Source organism: Mobula birostris, chromosome 14 (genome assembly GCF_030028105.1).
Source record: "Mobula birostris isolate sMobBir1 chromosome 14, sMobBir1.hap1, whole genome shotgun sequence".
In the NCBI taxonomy this organism is placed as follows: Eukaryota; Metazoa; Chordata; class Chondrichthyes; order Myliobatiformes; family Myliobatidae; genus Mobula; species Mobula birostris.
This window is the reverse complement of record NC_092383.1, coordinates 98,650,584-98,676,911: the sequence shown is the minus strand read 5'-3', so window position 1 is coordinate 98,676,911 and position 26,328 is coordinate 98,650,584. Positions and strand designations below refer to the sequence as shown.

The 26,328-nt window shown below is 44.4% G+C and overlaps 1 protein-coding gene across 1 annotated transcript in view; it reads right to left on the bottom strand.

Moving 5' to 3' along the window:
* LOC140209585 (uncharacterized) overlaps positions 1-25,547 on the bottom strand; it is a 103,218-nt gene extending 77,671 nt beyond the window's left edge. Inside the window, exons 1-2 of the mRNA XM_072277858.1 lie at positions 25,513-25,547; positions 7,722-7,858 (exon numbers count right to left, since the gene is read on the bottom strand). Coding sequence (XP_072133959.1) covers positions 7,722-7,773 — 52 coding nt within the window. The 5' untranslated portion in view covers positions 7,774-7,858; positions 25,513-25,547. The remainder of the gene's footprint in view (positions 1-7,721; positions 7,859-25,512) is intronic.
* Between the last annotated feature and the right edge of the window lie 781 nt (positions 25,548-26,328).

Here is a 26,328-nt window from a genome sequence, read left to right as displayed (position 1 = left end):
TTTTTCCCTTGTTCAAGAAAAGGAGTAGAGATAACCCAGGAAATTCTAGACCAGTCAGTCTTAATTGAGTGGTGGGCAAGTTGTTGGAGAAGATCCTGAGAGGCATTTGGAGAGACATAATCTGATTACAGATAGTCAGCATGGCTTTGTCAAGGGCAGGTCATGCCTTATGAACGTGATTGAATTCTTTGAGGATGTAACAAAACACATTGATGAAGGTAGGGCTGGATGTAGTGTATATGGATTTCAGTAAGGCACTTGATAAGGTTCCCCATACAAGGCTTATTGAGAAAGTAGTGAGGCTTGGGATCCAAGGGGACTTTGCTTTGTGGATCCAGAATTGGTTTGCCCACAGAAGGCAAAGGGTGGTTGTGGATAGTTCATATTCTGCATGGAGGTCGATGACCAGTGGTGTCCGGCAGGGAACTGTTCTGAGACTCCTCCTCTTTGTGATGTTTATAAATGAGCTGGATGAGGAAGTAGCAGGATGGGTTAGTAACCTTGCTGATGACACAAAAGTTGGGGGTGTTGTGGATAGTCTGGAGGGTTGCCAAAGGTTACAGCAGTACATCGATAGGATACAAAACTGGACTGAGAAGTGGCAGATGGGGTTCAGCCCAGCTAAGTGTGAAGTGGTTGATTTCAGTAGGTTAAATCTGAAGACAGAATATAGTGTTAATGGTAAAACTCTTGGCAGTGTGAGGATCAGTGAGATCTTGGGGTCTGTGTCCATGGGAAACCCAAAGCTGCTGAGCAGGTTGATGGTGTTGTTAAGAAGGCATATGGTGTGTTGGCCTTCATCAACCGTGGGATTGAGTTCAAGAGCAGAGAGGTGATGTTACAGCTACATAAGTCCTTAGTTAGACCCCACTTGAAGTACCATGTTCAGATCTAACAAGCCTGATAGAGTTCTTTGAGAAGGTGACCAGGCATCTAGATGAGGGTAGTGCAGTGGATGTGATCTATATGGATTTTAGTTAGGCATTTGACAAGGTTCCACATGATAGGCTTATTCAGAAAGTCAGAAGGCATGGGATCTAGGGAAGTTTGACCAGGTGGATTCAGAATTGGCTTGCCTGCAGAAGGCAGAGGGTGGTGGTGGAGGGAGTACATTCAGATTGGAGGATTGTGACTAGTGGTGTCCCACAAGGATCTGTTCTGGGACCTCTACATTTTGTGATTTTTATTAACGACCTGGATTGGGGGTAGAGGGGTGGATTGGCAAGTTTGCAGATGACACAAAGGTTGGTGGTGTTGTAGATAGTGTAGAGGATTGTCAAAGATTGCAGAGAGACATTGATAGGATGCAGAAGTGGGCTGAGAAGTGGCAGATGGAGTTCAACCCAGAGAAGTGTGAGGTGGTACACTTTGGAAGGACAAACCCCAAGGCAGAGTACAAAGTAAATGGCAGGATACTTGGTAGTGTGGAGGAGCAGAGGGATCTGGGGGTACATGTCCACAGATGCCTGAAAGTTGCCTCACAGGTGGATAGGGTAATTAAGAAAGCTTATGGGGTGTTAGCTTTCATAAGTCGAGGGATAGAGTTTAAGAGTCGCGATGTAATTATGCAGCTCTATAAAATTCTGGTTAGGCCGCACTTGGAGTACTGTGTCCAGTTCTGGTCGCCTCACTATAGAGGCATTGATCATGTGGATAGTCAGAAGCTTTTTCCCAGGGCTGAAATGACTAGCATGAGGTGGCACAGTTTTAAGGTGCTTGGAAGCAGGTACAGAGGGGATGTCAGGGGTAAGTTTTTCACACAGAGAGTGGTGGGTGCACTGCCAGTGAAGGTTGTAGAGGTGTATACAATAGAGTCTTTTAAGATGTTCTTAGATAGGTGCATGGAGCTATGCGATAGGGAAATTTGAGGCAGCTTCTAGAGTAGGTTACATGGTCAGCACAACATTGTGGGCCGAAGGGCCTGTAATGTGCTGTAGATTTCCATGTTTCTATGTTTCTATGAGTTGAAGGACTTTGGGCAAAAATTGCAGTGGTAGGGCAAGAGATGCCTGAACATGCAACTGCAGAGAAAGAAATAACTGAAACCAACTTAGTGATATTAACTGGAGATCTGAGGGACTCTTGTAACCAGAAATGTAATACATTGCTTATCAGAACGAGCCAGAGTGAGACAAGGTAATCCTTGTACAGCCAGGTGACCAAGTCATGGTGAGGGAACTCCCAGGTGTATATGAAAACGGTGCTGAAACGGTATCACTCACCCTCACAGGCAGATCAAGAGACCAACTACACACACTAACAACACCTTTACAGTGGTGAACACTGATCTGCAGCTCCACATCTGACTGCTCTTGATCCAGTTCATCCAACCATACATGAATATAGCCAAGTGAAACCGGGGCCAATGTGCAGAACACAGTTCAAACTGTCTCCATGCATGGCATATGAAAGATAGCGAGTAACCATATAGTACTGTGCAAAGGTCCCAGGGGTGTGTGTGTGTGTAAAAAACATACAGTGGCATGTAAAAAGTTCGGACACCCCGGTCAAAATTTCTGTTACTGTGAATAGCTAAGCGAGTAGAAGATGCACTGTTTCCAAAAGGCATAAAGTTAAAGATGACACATTTCTTTAATATTTTAAGCAAGGTTACTTTTTTTCCATCTTTTACAGTTTCAAAATAACAAAAAAGGAAAAGGGCCCAAAGCAAAAGTTTGGGCACCCTGCATGATCAGTACTTAGTAACACCCCCTTTGGCAAGTAACACAGCTTGTAAATGCTTTCTGTAGACAGCTAAGAGTCTTTCAATTCTTGTTTGGGGGATTTTCACCTATTCTTCCTTGCAAAAGGCTTCTGGTTCTGTGAGATTCTTGGGCATCTTGCATGCACTGCTCTTTTGAGGTCTATCCACAGATTCTCGATGATGTTTAGGTCAGGGGATTGTGAGTGAGGGCCATGGCAAAACTTTCAGCTTGCGCCTCTGCATTGATCCACTGTGGATTTTGAGGTGCGTTTAGGTTCATTATCCTGTTGTAGAAGCCATCCTCTTTTCATCTTCAGCTTTTTTACAGACAGTGTGATGTTTGCTTCCAGAATTTGCTGGTGTTTAATTGAATTCATTCTTCCCTCTACCAGTGAAATGTTTCCTGTGCCATTGGCTGCAACACAAGCCCAAAGCATGATCGATCCATCTCCGTGCTTAACAGTTGGAGAGGTGTTCTTTTCATGAAATTCTGCACCCTTTTTTTCTCCAAATATACCTTTGCTCATTGCGGCCAAGAAGTTCTATTTTAACTTCATCAGTCCACAGGACTTGTTTCCAAAATGCATCAGGCTTGTTTAGATGTTCCTTTGGACCTTTTGAATAGAAATTTTTGGCTGCAATGAGCAAATGAGCAAAAATATGTTTGGAGAAAAAAGGGTGCAGAATTTATATATGTATGTGATCTTTGCACAGTACTGTACAGTTACACAAAAATATATATTTAGCCCAAGTCTTTGAGTGACATTTCCTGTAAATTGATGGTTTGTGGGTGTTAACTACAAGAAAAATCATGCTCTCTGCAGCTGGCAGATGAGCATATGCATGCACGCACACAGTCCAGCTTGTCTTCCACCAAATGACCACTAGAAAACAGTATCAACAGGAGTGGTCATCCCCCAACCCAGCATGGACACCACACTACACCTGCCTCCAGCGTCACCCCTCTTAGACTGCCACAGCATGCAAGCCCACAGCTTGAAGCCTAGTCCTCGCTACAACCAAGGTCACACAGCTCCCCCGCCACCTGTCTCCCCAGTAAACAAGGGAACCAGACTTGCAGCATTTACATTCCCAGTGTTCAACAGGATCTTGTGATAGCAAGAGAAATGTCCAAGGCCACCACCCGCTGTTAGGTAGCACACTGCACTCTGACCCCAGTAACATCATCCACACCAAATCCTCCACACAAAAAAACAAGCAAATCACGCAAACAGCAACAAAACATCAAATCTCAAATCCTCCCACACAAAAATACAAACAAATCATACAAACAGCAACAGGAACATCAAACCCCAAATCCCCCACACAAAAAACAAACAAATCACACAAACAGTAACGAGAACATCAAACCCCAAATCCCCCACACAAAAATACAAACAAATCACACAAACAGCAACAAGAACATCAAACCCCAAATCCCCCCACACAAAAAACAAACAAATCATGTAAACAGCAACAAGAACATCAAACCCCACCACCCCCACACAAAAATCAAACAAATCACGCAAACCGCAACAAGAATATCAAATCCCAAATCCCCCCTCCCTCTCACATAAAAAACAAACAAATCACGCGAACAGCAACAAGAACAACAAGCCCCAAATCCCCGCTTACACAAAAGACAAATTGCAACAAGAAAGAATTGGTGAAAACGCAGAATATAAAAACATAAAACTGAGAGTTCAAGTGAATTACAGTCCAATTCAGAAATTGCGGATTGGGAATTTTGTTATCAACCTCCTCATATTCTTAATGTCTGCAGGTAGCTCTGCAGAATTATATATTTGCAATGGTGATGCATCACATTGAGCAGAGCCCCTTGGAATATTCACTGCTGGTGGCTAGCCTGAAAGTTCCTGAGCACAAACTCCAGACACTGCAAATAGACTTGTTTTTGCAGTGCTGAGGGACAGTGTCCTGACTTTAACAACTAGCTGGACTATTAAATGGCAAGAAACTCTGCTTTAAGTAACAGGAATACAACTTTATCAATGTGTACTACAGGGTATGGCTACTCAATTCTTTCTGGAATGCCATCCCAAAGTTTCCAATGAGCACGTACAAAAAGTAATGGGTAGAGCCCAGTCCATCAGCATTGTGCACATCTACAGGAGTGCTGTTGCAGGAAAGCAACATCCATTATCAGGGGCCCTCACCACCCAGGCCATGCTCTTTTCTCACTGCTGCCATCAGGAAGAAGGTACAGGAGCCTCAGGACTCACACCACCAGGTTCAGCAACAGTTACCCTTCAAACATCAGGCTCTTGAACCAAAAGGGATAACTTCACTCATCTTCACTCACCCCATCATTGAAATATTCCCACAACCTATACACTTCATCTCATGTTCTTAATATTAATTTCTTATTTATTTATTTATTTCTATTTCTGTTTTGATTTGTAGTTCGTTGTCTTTTGCGCATTGATAACTTGTCCGTCCTCTTGGGTTCCATCTTTCATTGGTTCTTGGATTTATTGAGTATGCCCGCAAGAAAACAGATCTCAGGGTTTTATATGGTGACATATATGTAGTGAGATAATAAATTTACTTTGAACTTTGAGCATCAACAGGTTCAATAGTTACATTTAACAGGTCATGTAAAAGTCATGAATATTCATAGAAACATGGAAACATAGAGAACCTACAGCACAATACAGGCCCTTCGGCCCACAAAGCTGAGCTGAACATGTCCCTACCTTAGAAATTACTAGGCTTACCCATAGCCCTGTATTTTTCTGAGCTCCATGTACCTATCCAAAAGTCTCTTAAAAGACCCTATTGCATCTGCCTCCACCACCATTGTCGGCAGCCCATTCCACGCACTCAGCACTCTCTGCGTAAAAACTTACCCCTGACATCTCCTCTGTACCTACTCCCCAGCACCTTAAACCTGTGCCCTCTCGTGTTAGCCATTTCAGCCCTGGGAAAAAGCCTCTGACTATCCACGTGATCAATGCCTCTCATCATCTTATACACCTCTATCAGGTCACCTCTCATCCTCTGTCGCTCTAAGGAGAAAAGGCCGAGTTCACTCAACCTGTTTTCATAAGGCATGCTCCCCAATCCAGGCAACATCCTTGTAAATCTCCTCTGCATCCTTTCTATGGTTTCCACATCCTTCCTGTAGTGAGGTGACCAGAACTGAGCACAGTACTCCAAGTGGGGTCTGACCAGGGTCCTATATAGCTGCAACATTACCTCTTGGCTCCTAAACTCAATCCCACGATTGATGAAGGCCAATGCACCGTATGCCTTCTTAATCACAGAGTCAACCTGTGCAGCTGCTTTGAGCGCCCTATGGACCTGGACCCCAAGATCCCTCTGATCCTCCACATTGCCAAGAGTCTTACCATTAATACTATATTCTGCCATCACATTTGACCGACCAAAATGAACCACTTCACACTTATCTGGGTTGAACTCCATCCGTCACTTCTCAGCCCAGTTTTGTATCCTATTGATGTCCCGCTGTAACCTCTGACAGCCCTCCACACTATCTACAACACCTCCAACCTTTGTGTCATCAGCAAACTTATTAACCCATCCCTCCACTTCCTCATCCAGGTCCTTTATAAAAATCACGAAGAGAAGGGGACCCAGAACAGATCCCTGAGGCACACCACTGGTCACAGACCTCCATGAAGAACATGACCCGTCTACAACCACTCTTTGCCTTCTGTGGGCAAGCCAGTTCTGGATCCACAAAGCAATGTCCCCTTGGATCCCATGTCTCCTTACTTTCTCAATAAGCCTTGCATGGGATACCTTATCAAATGCCTTGCTGAAATCCATATACACTGCATCTACTACGCTACCTTCATCAATGTGTTTAGTCACATCCTCAAAAAATTCAATCAGGCTCGTAAGGCACGACCTGCCCTTGACAAAGCCATGCTGACTATTCCTAATCATATTATACCTCTCCAAATGTTCATAAATCCTGCCTCTCAGGATCTTCTCCATCAATTTACCAACAACTGAAGTAAGACTCACTGGTCTATAATTTCCTGGGCTATCTCTACTCCCTTTTTTGAATAAAGGAATAATATCTGCAATCCTCCAATCCTCTGGAACCTCTCCCGTCCCCATTGATGATGCAAAGATCATCGCCAGAGGCTCAGCAATCTCCTCCCTCGCCTCCCACAGTAGCCTGGGGTACATCTCATCGGGTCCCGGCGACTTATCCAACTTGATGCTTTCCAAAAGCTCCAGCACATTCTCTTTCTTAATATCTACATGCTCAAGCTTTTCAGTGCGCTGTAAAGTCATCCCTACAATCGCCAAGATCCTTTTCCATAGTGAATACTGAAGTAAAGTATTCATTAAGTACCTCTGCTATTTCCTCTGGTTCCATACATACTTTCCCACTATCACACTTGATAGGTCCTATTCTTTCATGACTTATCCTCTTGCTCTTCACATACTTGTAGAATGCCTTGGGGTTTTCCTTAATCCTGCCCTCCAAGGCTTTCTCATGGCCCCTTTTGGCTTTCCTAATTTCCTTTTTAAGCTCCTTCCTGTTAGCCTTATAATCTTCTAGATCTCTACCATTACCTAGCTCTCTAAACTATTTGTAAGCTTTTCTTTTCTTCTTGACGAGATTTATTACAGCCTTTGTACACCACGGTTCCTGTACCCTAGCATAACTTCCCTGTCTCATTGGAACGTAATCTATTGCCTTCCCCAGTGTAGTTTCAAAGGTTCACAATAAATGTCCAAAGCTCAGCAACTGGCTTCAACAACCACAAAGCGTCAAATTTAAGCTGTGAACAGGCTTAATTTCCTGAAAACCAGTTCTTATTTTAATTAATATCTGGTAAGCAAAAATTTATAAAAGGAGAATAATCCAGAAATGTCCGAAACTGCAATCTGACAGCCTCTGTCAAACCAGCTCACGACTGACTGTGCCCTGAGACAATCGCATACAGAACAGGTCAGAGTGAGCAACTGTTGGAAGGGAAGCAAAATATAAATTATGGTTTCGAACAACACTCACCGATAGTGACGGAGAGAGTCAGACAGATTGTCAGCAGCTGCCCGGCGCCCATCTCTCTCCAGGATGGGTGGATGGGGTGCTGGGGTAGAGATGTCTTCGACACTGCCTGAGTTCCTGAAGGCGAGCAGTCCAGTCTGCTGGTAGAAGTGCAGAGTCTCAGAGTGAAACAAGAAGCTGAGCTGGGAGGAGGTGTGTTCACAGGCAGCAAGACACCAACCATGGTGTGAAGGGCAAAACAACGTGACAGGGAGGAGGCAGTACCTGATCCCAGAAAACTATCCTTCGGGGCGACCCATGAACAGTTCCTCTCAGCTATCAGTATTTTCTTCCCGCACAGTCCCACCCCTATCCCTCACATCAGATGCTTTCAGCTACTTCCAGATACGGCTCGGTTCTGGAGTCAGGACTGGAGAAGCAGAAGTAACCAAAGTGGAACAGGGTGTGAGAGGTGGGGGGAGTGGATCTGATGGACCGACACAGAGGATTCCTCAGAAATATCCTGTACTCTCAGGGGATAGCTGCTGTCTCTCAGTCCCTATCTCTCAGGGGGATATCTGTACACTGACCGGTGTCTCTCAGTCCCTCTCTCTCAGGGGATATCTGTACACTGACCAGTGTCTCTCAGTCCCTCTCTCTCAGGGGGGTATCTGTACTCTGACCGGTGTCTCTCAGTCCCTCTCTCTCAGGGGGATATCTGTACACTGACCGGTGTCTCTCAGTCCCTCTCTCTCAGGGGATATCTGTACACTGACCAGTGTCTCTCAGTCCCTCTCTCTCAGGGGGATATCTGTACACTGACCAGTGTCTCTCAGACCCTCTCTCAGGGGGATATCTGTACACTGACCGGTGTCTCTCAGTCCCTCTCTCTCAGGGTGATATCTGTACACTGACTGGTGCCTCTCAGCCCCTCCCTCTCAGGGTGATATCTGTATACAATAGACAATAGACACAGAAGTAGGCCATTCGGCCCTTCGAGCCAGCACCACCATTCACTGTGATCATGGCTGATCATCCACAATCAGTATCCAGTTCCTGCCTTATACCCATAACCTTTGATTCCGCTATCTTTAAGAGCTCTATCCATCTTTTTCTTGAAAGCATCCAGAGACTTGGCCTCCACTGCCTTCTGGGGCAGAGCATTCTACATGTCCACCACTCTCTGGGTGAAAAAGTTTTTCCTCAACTCCATTTTAAATGGCCTTTCTCTTATTCTTAAACTGTGGCCTCTGGTTCTGGACTCACCCATCAGCAGGAACATGCTTCCTGCCTCCAGCGTGTCCAATCCCTTAATAATCTTATATGTTTCAATAAGATCCCCTCTCATCCTTCCAAATTCCAGTGTATACAAGCCCAGTCGGGCCAATCTTTCAACATATGACAGTCCTGCTATCCTGGGAATTAACCTTGTGAACCTACGCTGCACTCCCTCCATAGCAAGAATGTCCTTCCTCACATTTGGAGACCAAAACTGCACACAATACTCCAGGCGTGGTCTCACCAGGGCCCTGTACAGCTGCAGAAGGACCTCTTTGCTCTTATACTCAATTCCCCTTGTTATGAAGGCCAGCAGACCATGAGCTTTCTTCACTGCCTGCTGTACCTGCATGCTTGCTTTCAGTGACTGATAAACAAGAACACCTAGATCTCATTGTACTTCCCCTTTTCCTAACTTGACACCATTTAGATAATAATCTGCCTTCCTGTTCTAATCTCACATTTATCCACATTAAACTGCATCTGCCATGCATCTGCCCACTCACCCAACCTGTCCAAGTCACCCTGCATTCTCATAACATCCTCCTCACGTTTCACACTGCCACCCAGCTTTGTGTCATCGGCAAATTTGCTAATTTTACTTTTAATTCCCTCATCTAAATCATTAATATATATTGTAAACAGCTGCGGTCCCAGCACTGAACCCTGCGGTACCCCACTGGTCACCGCCTGCCATTCCGAAAGGGACCCGTTAATCCCTACTCTTTGCTTCCTGTCAGCCAGCCAATTTTCAGTCCATGTCAGTACTCTGTCCCCAAAACCATGTGACCTAATTTTGCCCACTAATCTCCTATGTGGGACTTTATCAAAGGCTTTCTGAAAGTCCAGGTACACTACATCCACTGGCTCTCCCTTGTCAATTTTCATTGTCCAGATACTGACCGGTGTCTCTCAGTCCCTCTCTCTCAGGGGATATCTGTACCAGTGTCTCTCAGTCCCTCCCTCTCAGGGGGATATCTGTACACTGACCGGTGTCTCTCAGTCCCTCTCTCTCAGGGGATATCTGTACACTGACCGGTGTCTCTCAGTCCCTCTCTCTCAGGGGATATCTGTACACTGACAGGTGTCTCTCAGTCCCTCTCTCTCAGGGGATATCTGTACACTGACCAGTGTCTCTCAGTCCCTCTCTCTCAGGGAATATCTGTACACTGACCGGTGTCTCTCAGTCCCTCTCTCTCAGGGGGATATCTGTACACTGACCGGTGTCTCTCAGTCCCTCTCTCTCAGTAGGATATCTTTCCTGGGTCGTTGGTGTGATAATCTTATAATTCCCTACCTGTTTTACTTTCAGCATTACTAATAGATGCCAATTTCCTCATTAATTCTTAACCACTTGCCACTGTATTTTGCAAGGATTTCACGGTGGTTTTTTGTCAGCACTGACTCAAAACATGCATTCAGTGATTCTGCTTTTTCCTCATTTCCCGATCACTTTCTCGTGCTTCAATCTGTCAGCGACTGATCACTATTCCTTTCCTTCTCACATTATTGGAAATGGTTAATAGCTTCCTGTAAGATTGCCCTTCAGTTTCTAAATGACAATAAAAGAGGACTGAGTGTTCTCATATTCTATGTTAATTTCCCTTTTCCTCGTCAGTTCATGGGACCCCTTTTCAGAGAATGGCAGTGGTTGCAAGAGGCCTCTCTGCCTGTCTGTGTCACAAATGATAAAGGGGTTTAGAAATTTTACGGTGTGTGGACATGGGAATGATGCACTGAGGTAGAAACCAGCTGTGGTGAATGGGAAAGTAGGGTCGAGGGGCCGAATAGCTGCCTTCCAAAACATGACTGCAGGGTGGGACCGCCCTGGAAAAGTCCTGTGCCCTGCATTCTCACAGGAAGAAAATTCCTTGGAAAACAGGTGGGTGAGATGGAAAGGGGTATTGGAGAGGAGTGGGACAGAGGGGATCCTGTTCAATGTGCTTTTGATGGGGACTAGTGTGGCACTACCACTGCATCTAACAGCAGCTTATCACCCAGACAGGCCCAGGAGGACAGGGCCAGTTCATTGCTTTGCTTCCAAGTTCTTTTCCTCTGTGGAAGGTCTGAGAGGTGTGCGAGACAGACGGAGGACAATCCCACCCAGCACCAGCCGTAGATAGACGTTTTCGCAATGCTTGTGCCACAGGTGTGGAAGGAAAGCAGGACTATGTTGTCCTAAGGTGGGTGAGGATGAGCATGGATGATGAAATCAGCTTTATTCTCACGATTTTGCCCTGTGTGGTTCAGTTCCTGTCCTTGGCAATAGGCTGTCCCCTGGTTTGGAACATACACCAGCCACAAGATGTGCATCTGAATATTTGCTGGCCCCTACATCCCAGTGTCCGAAGTAACATGGTTGTTTTCTGAATTCACTCTTCAGATGTGACTGTGAGGGAGCATTTCTGGACTAATTTCACTGCAAACAATTTCTCTTCTTCCTCTGGATTCTTCCCAACTCATAATGATGATGATCTAGATTCATAGAGTAATATACTTAAACAGCAGGAAAACAGGCCCTTCGGCCCATCATGTCCATACCGATTAATGTGCCCATCTACCCTTATCCTATTTGAGGAAATTACAGGCAGGATAGACAAAGGGAAGTTACTGCATGTTGTTTATTTGGGCCTTCAGGTCTTCGACAAGGTGCCGCACATGAGGCTGCTTAACAAGATAAGAGCCATGGTGTTACAGGAAAGACATGCTTGGATAGAAGATTGGCTGACTGGCAGGGACCTTTTCAGGTTGGCTGCTTGTGACTAGTGGTGCTCTACAGGGGTTTGTGTAGCGATCGATTCTTCTCACATTATATGCCAATAATTTGGATAAAGGGACCTTTCTGGGTGGCTTTGTGGTCAAGTTTGCGGATGATACAAAGGAAGGTGTAGGGGCAGGTAGCATTGAGGAAGTAGAGAGGCTGCAGAAGGACTTAGACAGATTGGAAAAATAGGCAAAGAGCGGCAGATGGAACATAGTGTAGAGAAGTGTATGGTCATGTGGTGCAAAGGGACTTGGGAGTCTTCCTGCAGGAGTCAGTGATGAGGACTGAAAATGTGATGTTAGCATTCATTTTCAGAGGACTACATACAAAAGCAGAGATATAATGCTGAAAATTTATAAGGCATTGATCAGATTGCATTTTGAGTATTTGAGCAGTTTTGGGCCCCTCATGTAAAAAAAAGATGTGCTGGCACTGGAGAGGGTCCCCTATAAAATATTGAAAAGCCTGGACAGAGCGAATGTTGAGAGGATGTTTAGTGGGTGAGTCTAGGACCAGAGGGTTCAGCCTCAGAATAGAGGAACATCCATTTAGAACAGAGAAAATGAAGAATTTCTTAACCAGGGAGTGATGAATCTGTGGAATTCATTGGCACAGTCGTCTGTGCAGGCCAAGCCACTGGGTACATTTAAGGTGGAGGTTTCTCTGTACGAGATTAATCAGGCCATCAAAGTTCGTGGGGTGAAAGCAGGAGAATGGGGTTGAGAGGGATGATGGATGATGGAATGGTGCAGCAGAGTGGGCTGAATGGTTAATTCTGTCTTTATGATCATTTGCCTGAGTTCAGCAATATCCTGAAACTTAAAATAACGTGATTGCATTTACCCGTGACACCTCCTCGGGCTGGTCATTCCATACTTACAGCCCTCTGTCTAGAAAAATATGCCCTTCAGGAACATTTTAATCTTTCCCTTCTCACCTTCAATCCACATTTTTGGGTTTAAGTCACCTCTAACCCGGGGAACTGACATTGGCCATCTTCCCTGTCCAAGTTTCTCATTGTTGAACCTCTGTCTAACACAAAAGCTCTCATCCTCCTTCGTTGCAGCCTATCCACCCTCTGCTGGTAATTCAAGCCCCCCAATGCTGGCATTGTCACTGTGAATCCTCTCTGCACCCCCACCAGCTTAATCATATCCCTTCTACAGAATGGTGACCAGAAATGCGCACACACTACTCCAAGAGCAGCCCGGTGATCTTGAGGCTTCTGCAAAAAGAAGCTTCAGTCTGAGAACGCAGAAGAAAAGAAAAGCTGAAGTTTTTTCCTTCTCTTCTTTATATCTGCTCAGCTGGGACAGCAGAGAGGCCAGGCAGGACAGTGCAATGCTCCTCTTGCGGGATGTGGGAAGACAGGGAGACGTCCAGTGTCCCAGACCACTACAACTGCAAGAAGTGCATCCAGCTGCAGCTTCTAACAAACTGCGTTAGGGAGTTGGAGCTGGAACTGGATGAACTCCGGATTATTCAGTAAACTGCAGGGGTGATAGACAAGACATATAGAGAGGTAGTTACACCCAAGATGCAGGACACAGGCAACTGGGTGACAGTCGGGAAGGAGAAAGGGGTTATGGAGCCAGTGCAGAGTACCCCTGTGGCTGTCCCCCTTAACAACAGGTATATCACTTTGGATACAGTTGGGAGAGATGACCTAACAGATGAAAGTCACAGGGTCTGTGTCTCTGGCATTGAGTTTGCCTTTGTGACTCAGAAGGGAAGGGAGGGAGAAGAGGCACACTGTGATGATAGGGGACTCATTAGTTAGGGGAATGGACAGGAGGTTCTGTGGCCAAGAATGAGATTCTTGGATGGTATGTTGTCTCCTGGGTTCCAGGGTCCAAGACATTTCAGATCAAGTTGTCAGTATTTGTAAGTGGGAGGGTGAACAGCCAGAAATTGTGATCCTTGTAGGTATCAATGACATGGGTAGGATGAGTGATGAGGTCCTGCATAGGGAGAAGTATCGTAGGAAACGAGGATAATAGTGCTGAAGATGAGGTAGCTGCTTTACAAGCAGAGGCAATGTGTGGTGAGGAGGGGCTCTTCACAGGGCAAAATTGCAGTCAACAGGATGAGTTCCAATGTAAAAAGTGGACAAAATAGGAAAGGGTGAATACAGGACTGAAGATGTTGTATCAGAATGCGCACAGTGTACAGAATAAGGTAGAGCTTTCAAGACAGTTGCAGATTGCAGGTACGGTGTGGTAGGAATCTCTGAATGATGGCTGAAAGAAGATTACAGCTGGGAGCTCAATGTCCAAGGATACACATTGTGTTGAAAGGGTAAAAAATGAAATTAAATCATTAGAAAGAGATGACATAGGGTTGGAATGTGTTGAATCATTGTGGATGGAGCTAAGGAACTGCAAGGGTAAAAAGACCCCGATGAGAGTTGTATATAGATTCCCAAACAGTAGTAAGGATGTGGTCTACAAATTACAATGGGAGATAGAAAATGCATGCCAAAAGGGCAATGTTACAATAGCCATGGCGGATTTCAATATAGTCATTGTCATAGTCATAGACATACTTTATTGATGCCGGGGGAAATTGGTTTTTGTTACAGTTGCACCATAAATAATAAATAGTAATAAACCCATAAATAGTTAAATAGTAATATGTAAATTATGCCAGGAAATAAGTCCAGGACCAGCCTATTGGCTCAGGGTGTCTGACCCTCCAAGGGAGAAGTTGTAAAGTTTGATGGCCACAGGCAGGAATGACTTCCTATGACGCTCTGTGTTGCATCTCGGTGGAATGAGTCTCTGGCTGAATGTACTCCTGTGCCCAACCAGTACATTATGTAGTAGATGGGAGACATTGTCCAAGATGGCATGCAACTTGGACAACATCCTCTTTTCAGACACCACAGTCAGAGGGTCCAGTTCCATCCCCACAACATCACTGGCCTTACAAATGAGTTTGTTGATTCTGTTGGTTTCTGCTACCCTCAGCTTGCTGCCTCAGTGCACAACAACAAACATGATAGCACTGGCCACCATAGACTCGTAGAACATCCTCAGCAACGTCCGGCAGATGTTAAAGGACCTCAGTCTCCTCAGGAAATAGAGATGGCTCTGACCCTTCTTGTAGACAGCCTCAGTGTTCTTTGACCAGTCCAGTTTATTGTCAATTCGTATCCCCAGGTATTTGTAATCCTCCACCATGTACACACTGCCCCCCTGGATGGAAACAGGGGTCACCGGTATCTTAGCTCTCCTCAGGTCTACCACCAGCTCCTTAGGAAGGGAAGGAGGATTTCCAGAATGCCTATGAGATGGGCTTTTAGAGCAGCTCGCAGTTGAGCCCACTAGGGATCAGCTATTCTGAATTAGGTGCTGTGCAATGAACGAGACTGATTAGAGAACTGGAGGTAAAAGAACCCTTAGGGGAAGTGATCATAATATGATCAAATTAACCCTGAAGTTTGAGAAAGAGAAGCTAAATTCAGATGTATCAGTATTACAGTGGGGTAAAGGAGCATAAGAAAGGAATTGATTGAGAAAGAACACTGGCAAGGATGATGGCAGAGCAGCAATGGCTGGAATTTCTGCAGGCAATTTGGAAGGCATATGATATATACATCACAAAGAAGAAGAAGTATTCCAAAGGAAAGATGACACAACCATGCCTAAAAGAGAAGTTAAAGCCAATATAAAAGCAAATGAGAAGGCGTATAATAGAGCAAAAAATAATGGGAAGTTCGGCAACTAAAAAGTATTTTAGAAGGTAAAGATGGAATATGAAAGTAAACTAGCCAATATTATTAAAGAAGTTACCAAAAGTTTCTTCAGATACATAAGGTGTAAAAGAAAGGCGAGAGTGGATACCAGACTGCAGGAAAACAATGATAGAGAGGTAGTAATGGGTGACCAGGGAATGAGAGATGAACTGAATAAGTATTTTGTAAAAGTCTTCTCTGAGGAAGACACTAGCAGTATGATGGAAGTTCCAGGTGTCAGGGCTCATGAAGTTTGTGAAACTACCATAACTAGAGAGAAGGTTCTTGGAAAACTGAAAGGTTTGAAGATGAGTAAGTCACCTGGACAAGATGGTGTACATCCCAGGACTCTGAAAGAGGTAGCTGAAGAGACTGTGAAGGCATTAGTAATGATCTTTCAAGAATCACTAGATTCTGGAATGGTTCTACAAGACTGGAAAATTGTAAATATCACTCCACTCTTCAAAAAAGGAGAGAGGCCAGTTAGTCTGACCTCAGTGGCTGGGAAGATGTTGGAGTTGATTATGAAGGATAAGATCTCAGGATACTTGGAGGCACATGATAAAATAGACCATAGCCAGCATGGTTTCCTCAAGAGAAAATCTGGTCTGACTAATCTGTTGGAATGCTTTGAAGTAATAGACAAAGAAGAATAGAAAAAGTAATAGACAAAGCAGGATAGACAAAGAAGACTGATTGATGTTGTGTACTTGGATTTTCAGAAGGCCGCTGACATGGTGCCACTCATAAGGCTGTTTAACAAGCTACAAGCCCATGGAAAGATTTGAGCATGGATAAAGCTGTAGATGATTGGCAGGAGGCAATGAGAGGGAATAAAGGGAACCTTTTCTGATTGGCTGCCAGTGACTGGTGGTGTTCCAGGGTTGTTTGGACCGATTCTTTTTACGTTATTTGTGAATGATTTAGATGATGGAATTGATGGCTTTGTTGTAAAGTCTGAAGATGATATGGAGAAAGGTGGAAGGGCAGGGAGTTTTCAGGAAGTAGGGATGCTACAGAAGGACTTAGACAGATTAGGAGAGTGGACAAAGAAATGGCAGTTGGAATACAGTGTCAGGAAGTGTATAGTCATGCATTTTGGTAGAAGAGGTGAAAGAGATGACTATGTTCTAAATGGTGAGAAAACATAAAAAGCTGGGGTGAAAAGAGACCTGGGGTCCTAGTGCAGGCTTCCCTGAAAGTTAATTAGTACATTGAGTCTGTGGAGAGGAAGGAAAATTGAATGTTAGCATTCATTTCTAGAGGACTAGAATATAAACACAGTGATGTAATGTTGAGACTTATAAAGCACTGGCGAGGCCTCACTTGGAGTATGTGGGCAGTGTTGGGCCCCTTATCTTAGAAAGTATGTGTTGAAACTGGACAGGGTTCAAAGGAGGTTCATGAAGATGATTCCAGGATTGAATGGCTTGTCATATGAAGAACATTTGATAGCTCTAGGCCTGTATTCTCTGGAATTCAGAAGAATAAGGGTGGCCTCATTGAAACCTATCAAATGGTGAAAGGCCTTGATAGACTGGACATGGAGAGAATGTTTCCTGTGATGGGAATAGTCTGAGACCAGAGGATACAGCCTCAGTATAGAGGGGTGTCCTTCTAGAACGCAGATGAGGAGGAATTTCTTTAGCCAGAGGGTGGTGAATCTGTGGAATTCTTTGCCACAAGCAGCTGTGGAGGCCAAGTCTTTATGTATATTTAAGGCAGAGGTTGATAGATTCTTGATTGGATCGGGGCATGAAGGGATATGAGGCAAGGGCAGGAGATTGGGGCTGAGAGGAAATTTGGATCAGGCATGTTGAAATGGCGGAGCAGGCTTAATGCGCAAATGACCTAATCCTGCTCCTATATCTTATGATCTTATGGTCTTAATAAACATCTTGTACAACTGTAATATGACAACCTAGCTCTTATATGCGTGCCTTGGCTGATGAAGACAAGCATGCCACACTTCCTGGCTATCCTGTCAACATGAGTTCCTATTTTCAGGGAACTATGCATTCATACCCAAATATCTGTCTGTTTGACACCACGCTCAGGGCCCTGATAAGATCTGTCTGTCTGCTAAGACCTGCTCTGCTTTAACTTCCCAAAATGTATTACTTTGCACCTATAGTCAAACTCCATCTGCCATTTCTTTGACCACTTTTGCAGTTGATCTAAATCATGTTGTGACCTTAGACTACCTCATCACTGTTTACCCCACTGTCAGTTTTATGTGTTAGTTGCAAACTTACTAACTGTGCCAAATACATTCTCATCCAATAGGTGACAAACAACACAAGATCCAGTATTGATCCCTGCAGCACATCCTCTAATACCACACTCTGACTCCTGTCGCTAGTTCAATGTGGTATGTAATGAGCTAGCTCACCGTGGGTCCCAGGTAATTTAAACTTCCGGATTAGCCTACCATATTGGACCTTGTGAAAGTTTCCGTAGAGAGCATCTACGACTCTGTCCTTGTCAATTATATTGGTTACCTTTTCAAAAGGAAATCACATTTTTGAGATATGCTTTCACATGCAAAATACCACACTGTTAATCCTTAATCAGTTCTTGCCTGTCAAATGCAAAAAGTCCTGTCTCTCAGAATCCTTATCAGTAAGTCCACTTGGTATCTAACCATACCTTGGAAGTATGTGATGGGACAGCGTAGAGGGAGTCTCACTCTGTGTCTGACCCGTGCCCTTGGAGTGTGTGATGGGACAGTGTAGAGGGAGTCTCACTCTGTGTCTGACCTGTGTCCTGGGAGTGTGTGATGGGACAGCGTAGAGGGAGTTTCACTCTGTGTCTGACCCGTGTCCTGGAGGTGTGTGATGGGACAGTGTAGAGGGAGTCTCACTCTGTGTCTGACCCGTGCCCTTGGAGTGTGTGATGGGACAGTGTAGAGGGAGTTTCACTCTGTGTCTGACCCGTGTCCTGGGAGTGTGTGATGGGACAGTGTAGAGGGAGTTTCACTCTGTGTCTGACCCGTGTCCTGGGAGTGTGTGATGGGACAGTGTAGAGGGAGTTTCACTCTGTGTCTGACCCGTGTCCTGGGAGTGTATGATGGGACAGTGTAGAGGGAGCTTCACTCTGTCTGACCCGTGTCCTGGGAGTGTGTGATGGGACAGTGTAGAGGCAGCTTCACTCTGTCTGACCCGTGTCCTGGGAGTGTGTGATGGGACAGTGTAGAGGGAGCTTCACTCTGTCTGACCCGTGTCCTGTGAGTGTGTGATGGGACAGTGTAGAGGGAGATTCACTCTGTGTCTGACCCATGTCCTGGGAGTGTGTGAGTGTGTAGAGGGAACCTCACTCTAGACTTAATGTGTGCCTTGGAATGTCTTTGCTGTTAAAGTTTAGTAGCAAGAAAGTGAAAGGGTTGGAGAGGGTTTGGGTCGGAGAGGGTTTCAACTCATGGTCATCAGTTTAGAAGCCCACTAATGAGCAATAGGGGAGGATGAGCACATGCCTGTGGAGAGCAGGATCCTGTTTTACAGAGGCTATAGTGGTGAATGTGGGCAGGAAGTGTTTTCTGTATAATTGGATCATTAGTTGGGTATTGTGTTGTCTGATGGTCTGAGTAGTGGTTGATACCTCCATAGCTCCTCTGTTGGGTGGTTGTATTGTGTAGTATGTAGTGAGTGGTATGGTGTTGACTCAGTGGCTTGAACAGCCTGTACCTCTCCTGCATCTCTCAATGTCTCACTTCATGTGGCTTCTGCTTTGGGTGTAGTGGACAGGACCTCAGGTGCCGATAACTGGACACACTGTGGGGATGTGTTTGCAGCAACCACGTGGGAGTTAGATATCAATTCTGCCCAGACAGCGTCAGCAATTAGGGGTACCAAAAAGGACCCCTCAAAGTCTAAGCATATGTCACCATCAGGATGTGGAAATGGGATAGGCCAGTAGCAGAGCTGTGTAGGCCAATCTCCCATACAGTCAATCTCAGGAACATCGATGAACTTCAACCATACCATCAACTTTAGATGACGGAGAAAGGAGGTCATCAATGGCCTATACTCCACTGGAAGCTAAAGACCCTAAAAGATGAAGCAGATCCAGAGAGGTATTAACCTCTGGATTACTATCTAACCCACATACACTCTAAATCCCATCAGGATGGAGACGTCCTGGATTACTATCTAACCCACATACACTCTAAATCCCATCAGGATGGAGACGTCCTGGATTACTATCTAACACACATACACTCTAAATCCCATCAGGTTGGAGATGTCCTGGATTACTATCTAATCCACATACACTCTAAGTCCCATCAGGTAGGAGATGTCCCCAAAGGCACTCACAAATTTCTATTCGCAGATGTACCGTGGAGATCATTCTAACGGGTTGCAGCACCATCAGCTATGGTGGGTGGGGATCTCTGCACAGGATCAGAAAAGGCTGCAGAAAGTTGCAGATGCAGTCATCTCCATCATGGACACCAGCCTCCCCAGTGTCCAGGACACCTTTAAGGAGTGATGCCTCAAAGAGATGGAATCCATCATAAAAGAACCGTGCCACCCAGGACATGCCCTCTTCTCATTGCTACCATCAGGGAGGAGGTACAGGAGCCGGAAGACACACAGTCAACGATTCAGCAATAGCTTCTTCCTCTCTGCCATCATTTATGATAAAATGTAAAAAAGGAATGCAGAAACATGAAGGTCTGGAAAAGAGAACGTGAGAGAGAGTAAATTAGTCCATAGGACAAAAGAAAATTGTTATAATTCTACAGACGTTGCAAGCAAATGCAGAGAAGCTTTGAAACAAGATAGGTGTGAACACCTACAGCGTGAATCCTTTTACAGAAACATGGGCACTCGATGGTCACGGCTGAAAGATGAATATGCAAGGTATTTGTTATTCAGAAAGGGCAGGAAAAATGCACAAGGAGACAGAGAAGCTTTGCTAGTGAAGAATGAAGTCTGTGTGACTGAGACAGGATGATAATGTAGAAAATGACGGTGTGGAATCAGTCAAGAGGGAGCAGGGATGCTCTCAGGAGCAGAAGTTTTCAGCAGGAATTGTTCTCAGGCTTCCAAACAGGAATGGGAATGTAAGGGTCAGGATCACACAGGAAGTTAACGATGTAAGTAACTATGGTATTCCAGCAACCCAAAGTGACTGTCATCATCATCATCATCAGGTGCCGTGCCCAGTTTCAGCTTTGCCATGGCCCACACACGCCTGTTTCGGGTCAAGTGGATCAATTCATTGGTATTCATTTCCAGTTCTCTGGCTGCTGCCTCCATCATCATTTGTCTTTGTCTTCCTCTTGCTTTCTTCCTTTCAATCTTTCCCATAATCACCGTGCATTCTAACTCCTCTTTCCTAATCACATGTCCAATGAATTTACGTTGCCTTTTCATGATCTCATACATAATTTCTCTTTTTGTGTTTGCTCTGTTCATGACATCCTCGTTAGATATTCATTTCATCCATGATATTCTTTGCATCCTCCTTAAAAAACACATTTCTGCTGCTACAATTCGTTTCCTCATGTTATTAGATATTGTCCGACATTCAGAGCCATATAACATAACTGGATAAACGTAACATTTCAGTACTCTGAGGCAGGTTGTCATGCCTAGTTTAGTATTAGTCAGTACACTCTTCATTCTCATAAAGGTGTCTTTTGCCATCCCTATTCTTCTTTTGATGTTCATGTCGCACCTGCTATCTGATGTCACCCAGCTTCCTAAGTAGCAAAAGTTCTTTACTTGTTTTATGTCTTCCCCGTTCATTTCCAGTCTGCAGATGGGATTCTCCTACTTTTTGGATATCACCATACATTCTGTCTTTTTGCAATTGATAGATAAACCCATTTTTGCACTTTCTTCAACAATTATATCAATTAAGTTTTGTAGTTCTTCCTCTGTACTTGCAATTAACACAGTGTCATCTGCATATCTGAAGTTATTGATGTTTTCACTGCCAACTTTGATTCCCAAGATGTCTCTTACTTTTTGTAATATTGTTTCACTGTACACATTAAACAAATCAGGGGAGAAAACACACCCTTGTCTAACGCCTCTCTTGATTTTCGTAAACTGACTCACTTCTCCATCTATTCTTACAGCGGCAGTTTGCTCCCAGTACAGATTTATGATTAGGCCGAGGTCTTTCGAATCTACATCTAGAGTTTTCTGTAATATTTCTAATATTATTGTGCTTCACTTTATCAAATGCTTTTGTGTAGTCGATAAAACAAACAAACAATTCTTTTTGCACTTGAATAGCTCGTTCTGATAGTATCCTTAACATCAATATTGTCTTTCTTGTACCTTTGTCTTTCACAAAACCACATTGTTCTTTACCTATTTCAGCTTGTATCTTACTTCCAGCTCTTGTCATCAAAATTCTTAGAAGTATCTTGGTGCTATGACTCATTAAACTTATGGTCCTATGTAATTCACATTCTATTGCTCCAGGTTTCTTAGGAGGAGTGATAAATACTGATTTTTTAATCTCTTCTGGTATTATTCCAGTCTCGTAAATGTCATTGATTAAATCAGTAAGTTTTTCAATTCCATAATCTTCAAGGGCGATAATTTGTTCTGTTACTAATTCATCAGGACCTGCTGCCTTTCCTTTCTTCATCTTATTTATTGCATTAGAAACTTCAGATTTTAAAATACTTGGACCTTCAATGTTTTTCTTAATTTCTGGTTTTTCGCCTCGATTATCTTCAAACAATTCCTGAATATATTCTTGTTCAAAATCTCATCTTTTTTCATGGTAATGGTACAGTCCTTTGCTTTCAAACATCCACCTGAAGAACAGAGGAGCTTTTTACCAGTGATCTTGTTGATTTGTTGATGTAACCTTTTTGGATCAGTAGTAGGGATTCTTTCTATTTGCTCACATTCCTGGTTTAACCATTCTTCTTTGGCTTTTTGACATAAGCTTTTAACTTTTTTATCTAAGGACTTATATTCTATAGGATTTGCTTTCTTCCGTCTCCCTTCTTCCATTAGATTTTTGGTTTCATCTGTTATCCATTTATTCTTTGTGCTTTTTTCTTTTTTAGGAATCACTGACTTTGCTGATTCTACCAAGGCATCCTTTAGAGAGTTAAACTTCATTTCTACATGATTGCTATCATCTTCAACAGATTCTATTTCTAGACTTTGAAATCTGTTCCTTACTTCAATTGTAAATTTTTGTCTTAAGTTTTCTTCTTTAATTAATTGCAGGTAGTCAAGAGATTGTTCAGGTTTTTGCTTCTTTAGTTTTTTAAAGTTTTACTTTTACATGACATATGGTCACTATTACAGTCTGCAGTTTTGCATTGAGTCACTGAGTTTCTAAATCTCTGGTTTATAGTAATAAAGTCAATTTGATTTCTGGTGTTATCACCTGGACTTTTCCAGGTCCACAAGCATCTTCGATGGTTTTTAAAGTAGGTATTCATGATGACCAGATTATTCATCTTGCACCATTCTACCCATTTCTCACCTCTTTCATTTCTTTCCCCTAGTCCAAATTTTCCTGTGGTATTTCCATCAGCACCTTGTCCTACTTCAGCATTTAGATCTCCCATGACAATAGCAATATCTTGAGATTTGCATCCATTCTTTGCTTGTTCAAGCTCTTCATAGAATTTATCTATATCCTCATTTGTTCCATCTGTTGGTGCATTTACCTGTATAATTGCTAAATCAAATGGTTGTCCTCTGAATCTAACAAGAAGCATTCTTTCTGATATTGCCCAATGTCCTAAAATACTTTCTGCCATGTTTTCATCCATAAGAATTCCTACTCCATTAGTATGGGATGTTCCACAAGAATAAACTAGTGTTTTATTTCTAATCTGACATGTTCCAGTAGCTATCCAACGAACTTCGCTAATTCCCATGATATTAATTTTTAGTCTTCCCATTTTAGTTATCACATTGTCCAACCTTCCTGCTTGATATAGGGTTCTTACATTCCAAGTGGCATTAATGTTCTTTCGTGTTACTTTAATTTTATGAGCAGTAGCTTGATGACGGTCGGGGATCCCCTGCTGACCAGAATCAACCCTAGTGAGCGAAGCATCTTCAGAATTGTCTTGAAGATCCTCTTGACGCTGTTGTTGTGTGATACATTTTGTGAGTTTGACCATGGTTTTCTTAGCAAATAGATTCTAGGAAACCTAATAGCTAGCAACAGTGGTTTGCTATTGCCTACTGTTGGGTGAACTAAAGAAATCACCATTTCTCTTCCCAAATGTTCATCCCTCTATACTATAGCCGTTGACACTTGAGGTCATAGCCTTCTCTGTCATAAGTTCAGTTACTGAACCTGCTGGATTTGCCATGGGCCTTCGCTCGTATCCTGAGCAGGAACCCTTGCAGGTGCTACCGTTCTGGGTCAGAGCGGCCCTGGGAGCAATGAATAACGAAGGGGTAACTCCACGTTCCACAAAGCTCTGAGAGTTCCCAATCAGAGCCTCATCACCGGTTGCAGTTTAGAGTCATACCCTGGACTGAAGGTGACTGTAACCTGCTCAAATTAAATGTGTAGAAGGAGAATTCCTGGAGTATGTGCAGTGTGGCTTTTTGGAACTGTTTATTGAGGACCAAGCTCGGGACATGATCTTCCAGAAGGATCCATTAAAAATCTTGTGTAAGCTCCTTTCAAAAGAGTGACCATAACTTGACAGAATTCTTCTTTAACGCAAGAAATATTTCAAAATGAAACCATTCTAAATCTGAACAAGCTACTGAAGGTTTATGGCATGAGCGGGCTCCGAGGGTTAAGGAAGTGAGCCGGAAGTGGTTAACATTTGAAGAACGAAAACTGAAGTTGTACCTTCCTTCCTGGAGAAAAACACCAAAGGGGGAGAGGCGGAGGAGGGGACATGTGGAGAGGGGAGAGGGGAAGGGAGAGAAAGGGAGAGGGAGTGAATGAGAAAGAGAGAGATAGAGAGAGAGAGGGGGGAGGAAGGGAGGGATGGGAGAGGAGGAGAGAGGGAAAAGGGGCAGGGGAGAGTGGCAGAGGGAGAGGGAGGGGGAGAGGGGAAAGGGAAGGGGAGAAGGAGAGTGGGAGTGGGGGAGGGGAGATAGAGGGGGAGGGGAGATAGAGATAGAGAGAGAGTGGAGGCAGAGAGAGAGGGATGGGTGGTGAGGAGAGGGGGGAAAAGGGGAAGGGGAGAGTGGGAGAGGGGGAGGTGAGACAGAGAGACCAGTGACAGGGAGTTGCCTATTACCCCTTCTCCTCCTGCTCTTGCCCCACAACCCCTGCTCCACAGTTTATTCCTCCAACCTTCGCAATCCAACATCATGATCCTTTCCCTTGTAACATCTCTGGATCAAATCATTTCCTACGTTCTGGAGGGTTAAAGGCCACCTTCTCTACCACTTCAACAGTGTGCATCTGTTTCTAAACTAACAGTAGTCTGTGTTTACAGACGGACCAACTCGTCATTTATCACCTCCAAAAATCTATCTTGCTCACATGCAGTGTACGCTAGATGTGTGATGGGACAGTGTAGAGGGAGTTTCACTCGGTGTCTGACCCGTGTCCTGGGAGTGTGTGATGGGACAGTGTAGAGGGAGTTTCACTCGGTGTCTGACCCGTGTCCTGGGAGTGTGTGATGGGACAGTGTAGAGGGAGTGTGTGATGGGACAGTGTAGAGGGAGTGAGTGATGGGACAGTGTAGAGGGAGTGTGTGATGGACAGTGTAGAGGGAGTGTGTGATGGGACAGTGTAGAGGGAGTGTGTGATGGACAGTGTAGAGGGAGTGTGTGATGGGATAGTATAGAGGGAGTGTGTGATGGACAGTGTAGAGGGAGTGTGTGATGGACAGTGTAGAGGGAGTGTGTGATGGGATAGTATAGAGGGAGTGTGTGATGGGACAGTGTAGAGGGAGTTTCACTCTGTGTCTAACCCCAGGATTGTGTGATGGGACAGTGCAGAGGTGGCTTCACTCTAACCTGTGTTCTCCCTGAATGAGGAGTCCAGAAATGTTCCATTTCGTAAAGTAACAGAGGCTTTGGCGAGACAGAGGTAAAACACAAAGATTCTCTCTTATTAAAACTCACCGGCAGAGGTTAAGCGAGTCAGCCAATAAAACATATTAGCAGTTGCCCAGTGTTCATCTTTCTCGAGGACTGGATTTCATGTTGTGTTGGTGTGAAGCCTGCTCCTGAGTTCAGTGTATGGTGGGGCAGTGCAGCTAGAGCCAGTGTTGAGCAGCAGACTCAATCGGAAAACCACAATGCTGAAAATGAGAAAACTCTCTGATCACAGTATTTCTGTGAAAGGACCACCACAACCCCAAATAAGAACATTGCAAACAGGAAAAGGTTATTTCACGCATCATTCCTAGAGAACCGAATTCCCCTCTCCCCCACCCACCAGTGAAGAGCTTTCTTCCCATTTTCTGCCCTGAATGGGCCGGCACTCGTTCTGAGAGTGAGACCGCTGGCTCTCGACATCTCAGCCAGAGGAAACACCCTCCCCTCACCCAGCCTGTTAAGCTCTGTAAGGAGTCTCAGTGAGATCACCTCTCATTCCTCTAAACTGCAGAGGGGACAGTTCCAGTTTGCTTCATCTCTCCTCGTGGGACAGCGTCACCGGGAGAGACTAACTGAGAACTCCGGCACTAATGGCTGTAGCTCCTTGTTCTACCCATTGCCTGTCATCTTTCATTTGCTGTTAAAGGACCTGTGACACCATGAGGCTGGATCAGAGAAGGGCTAGGTAGGGTTAAGAGAAAAGTCTGGTCACATGCTGTCACGACAACAGACTTTTCCACCATGTCATCAAAATAAATAAGTTGGTCATGGACGTTGGGCATTGCACACGCTCCTCTTTATAACAATATGGTTGAAGTTGAGAGGATTGGGATCCCCTTG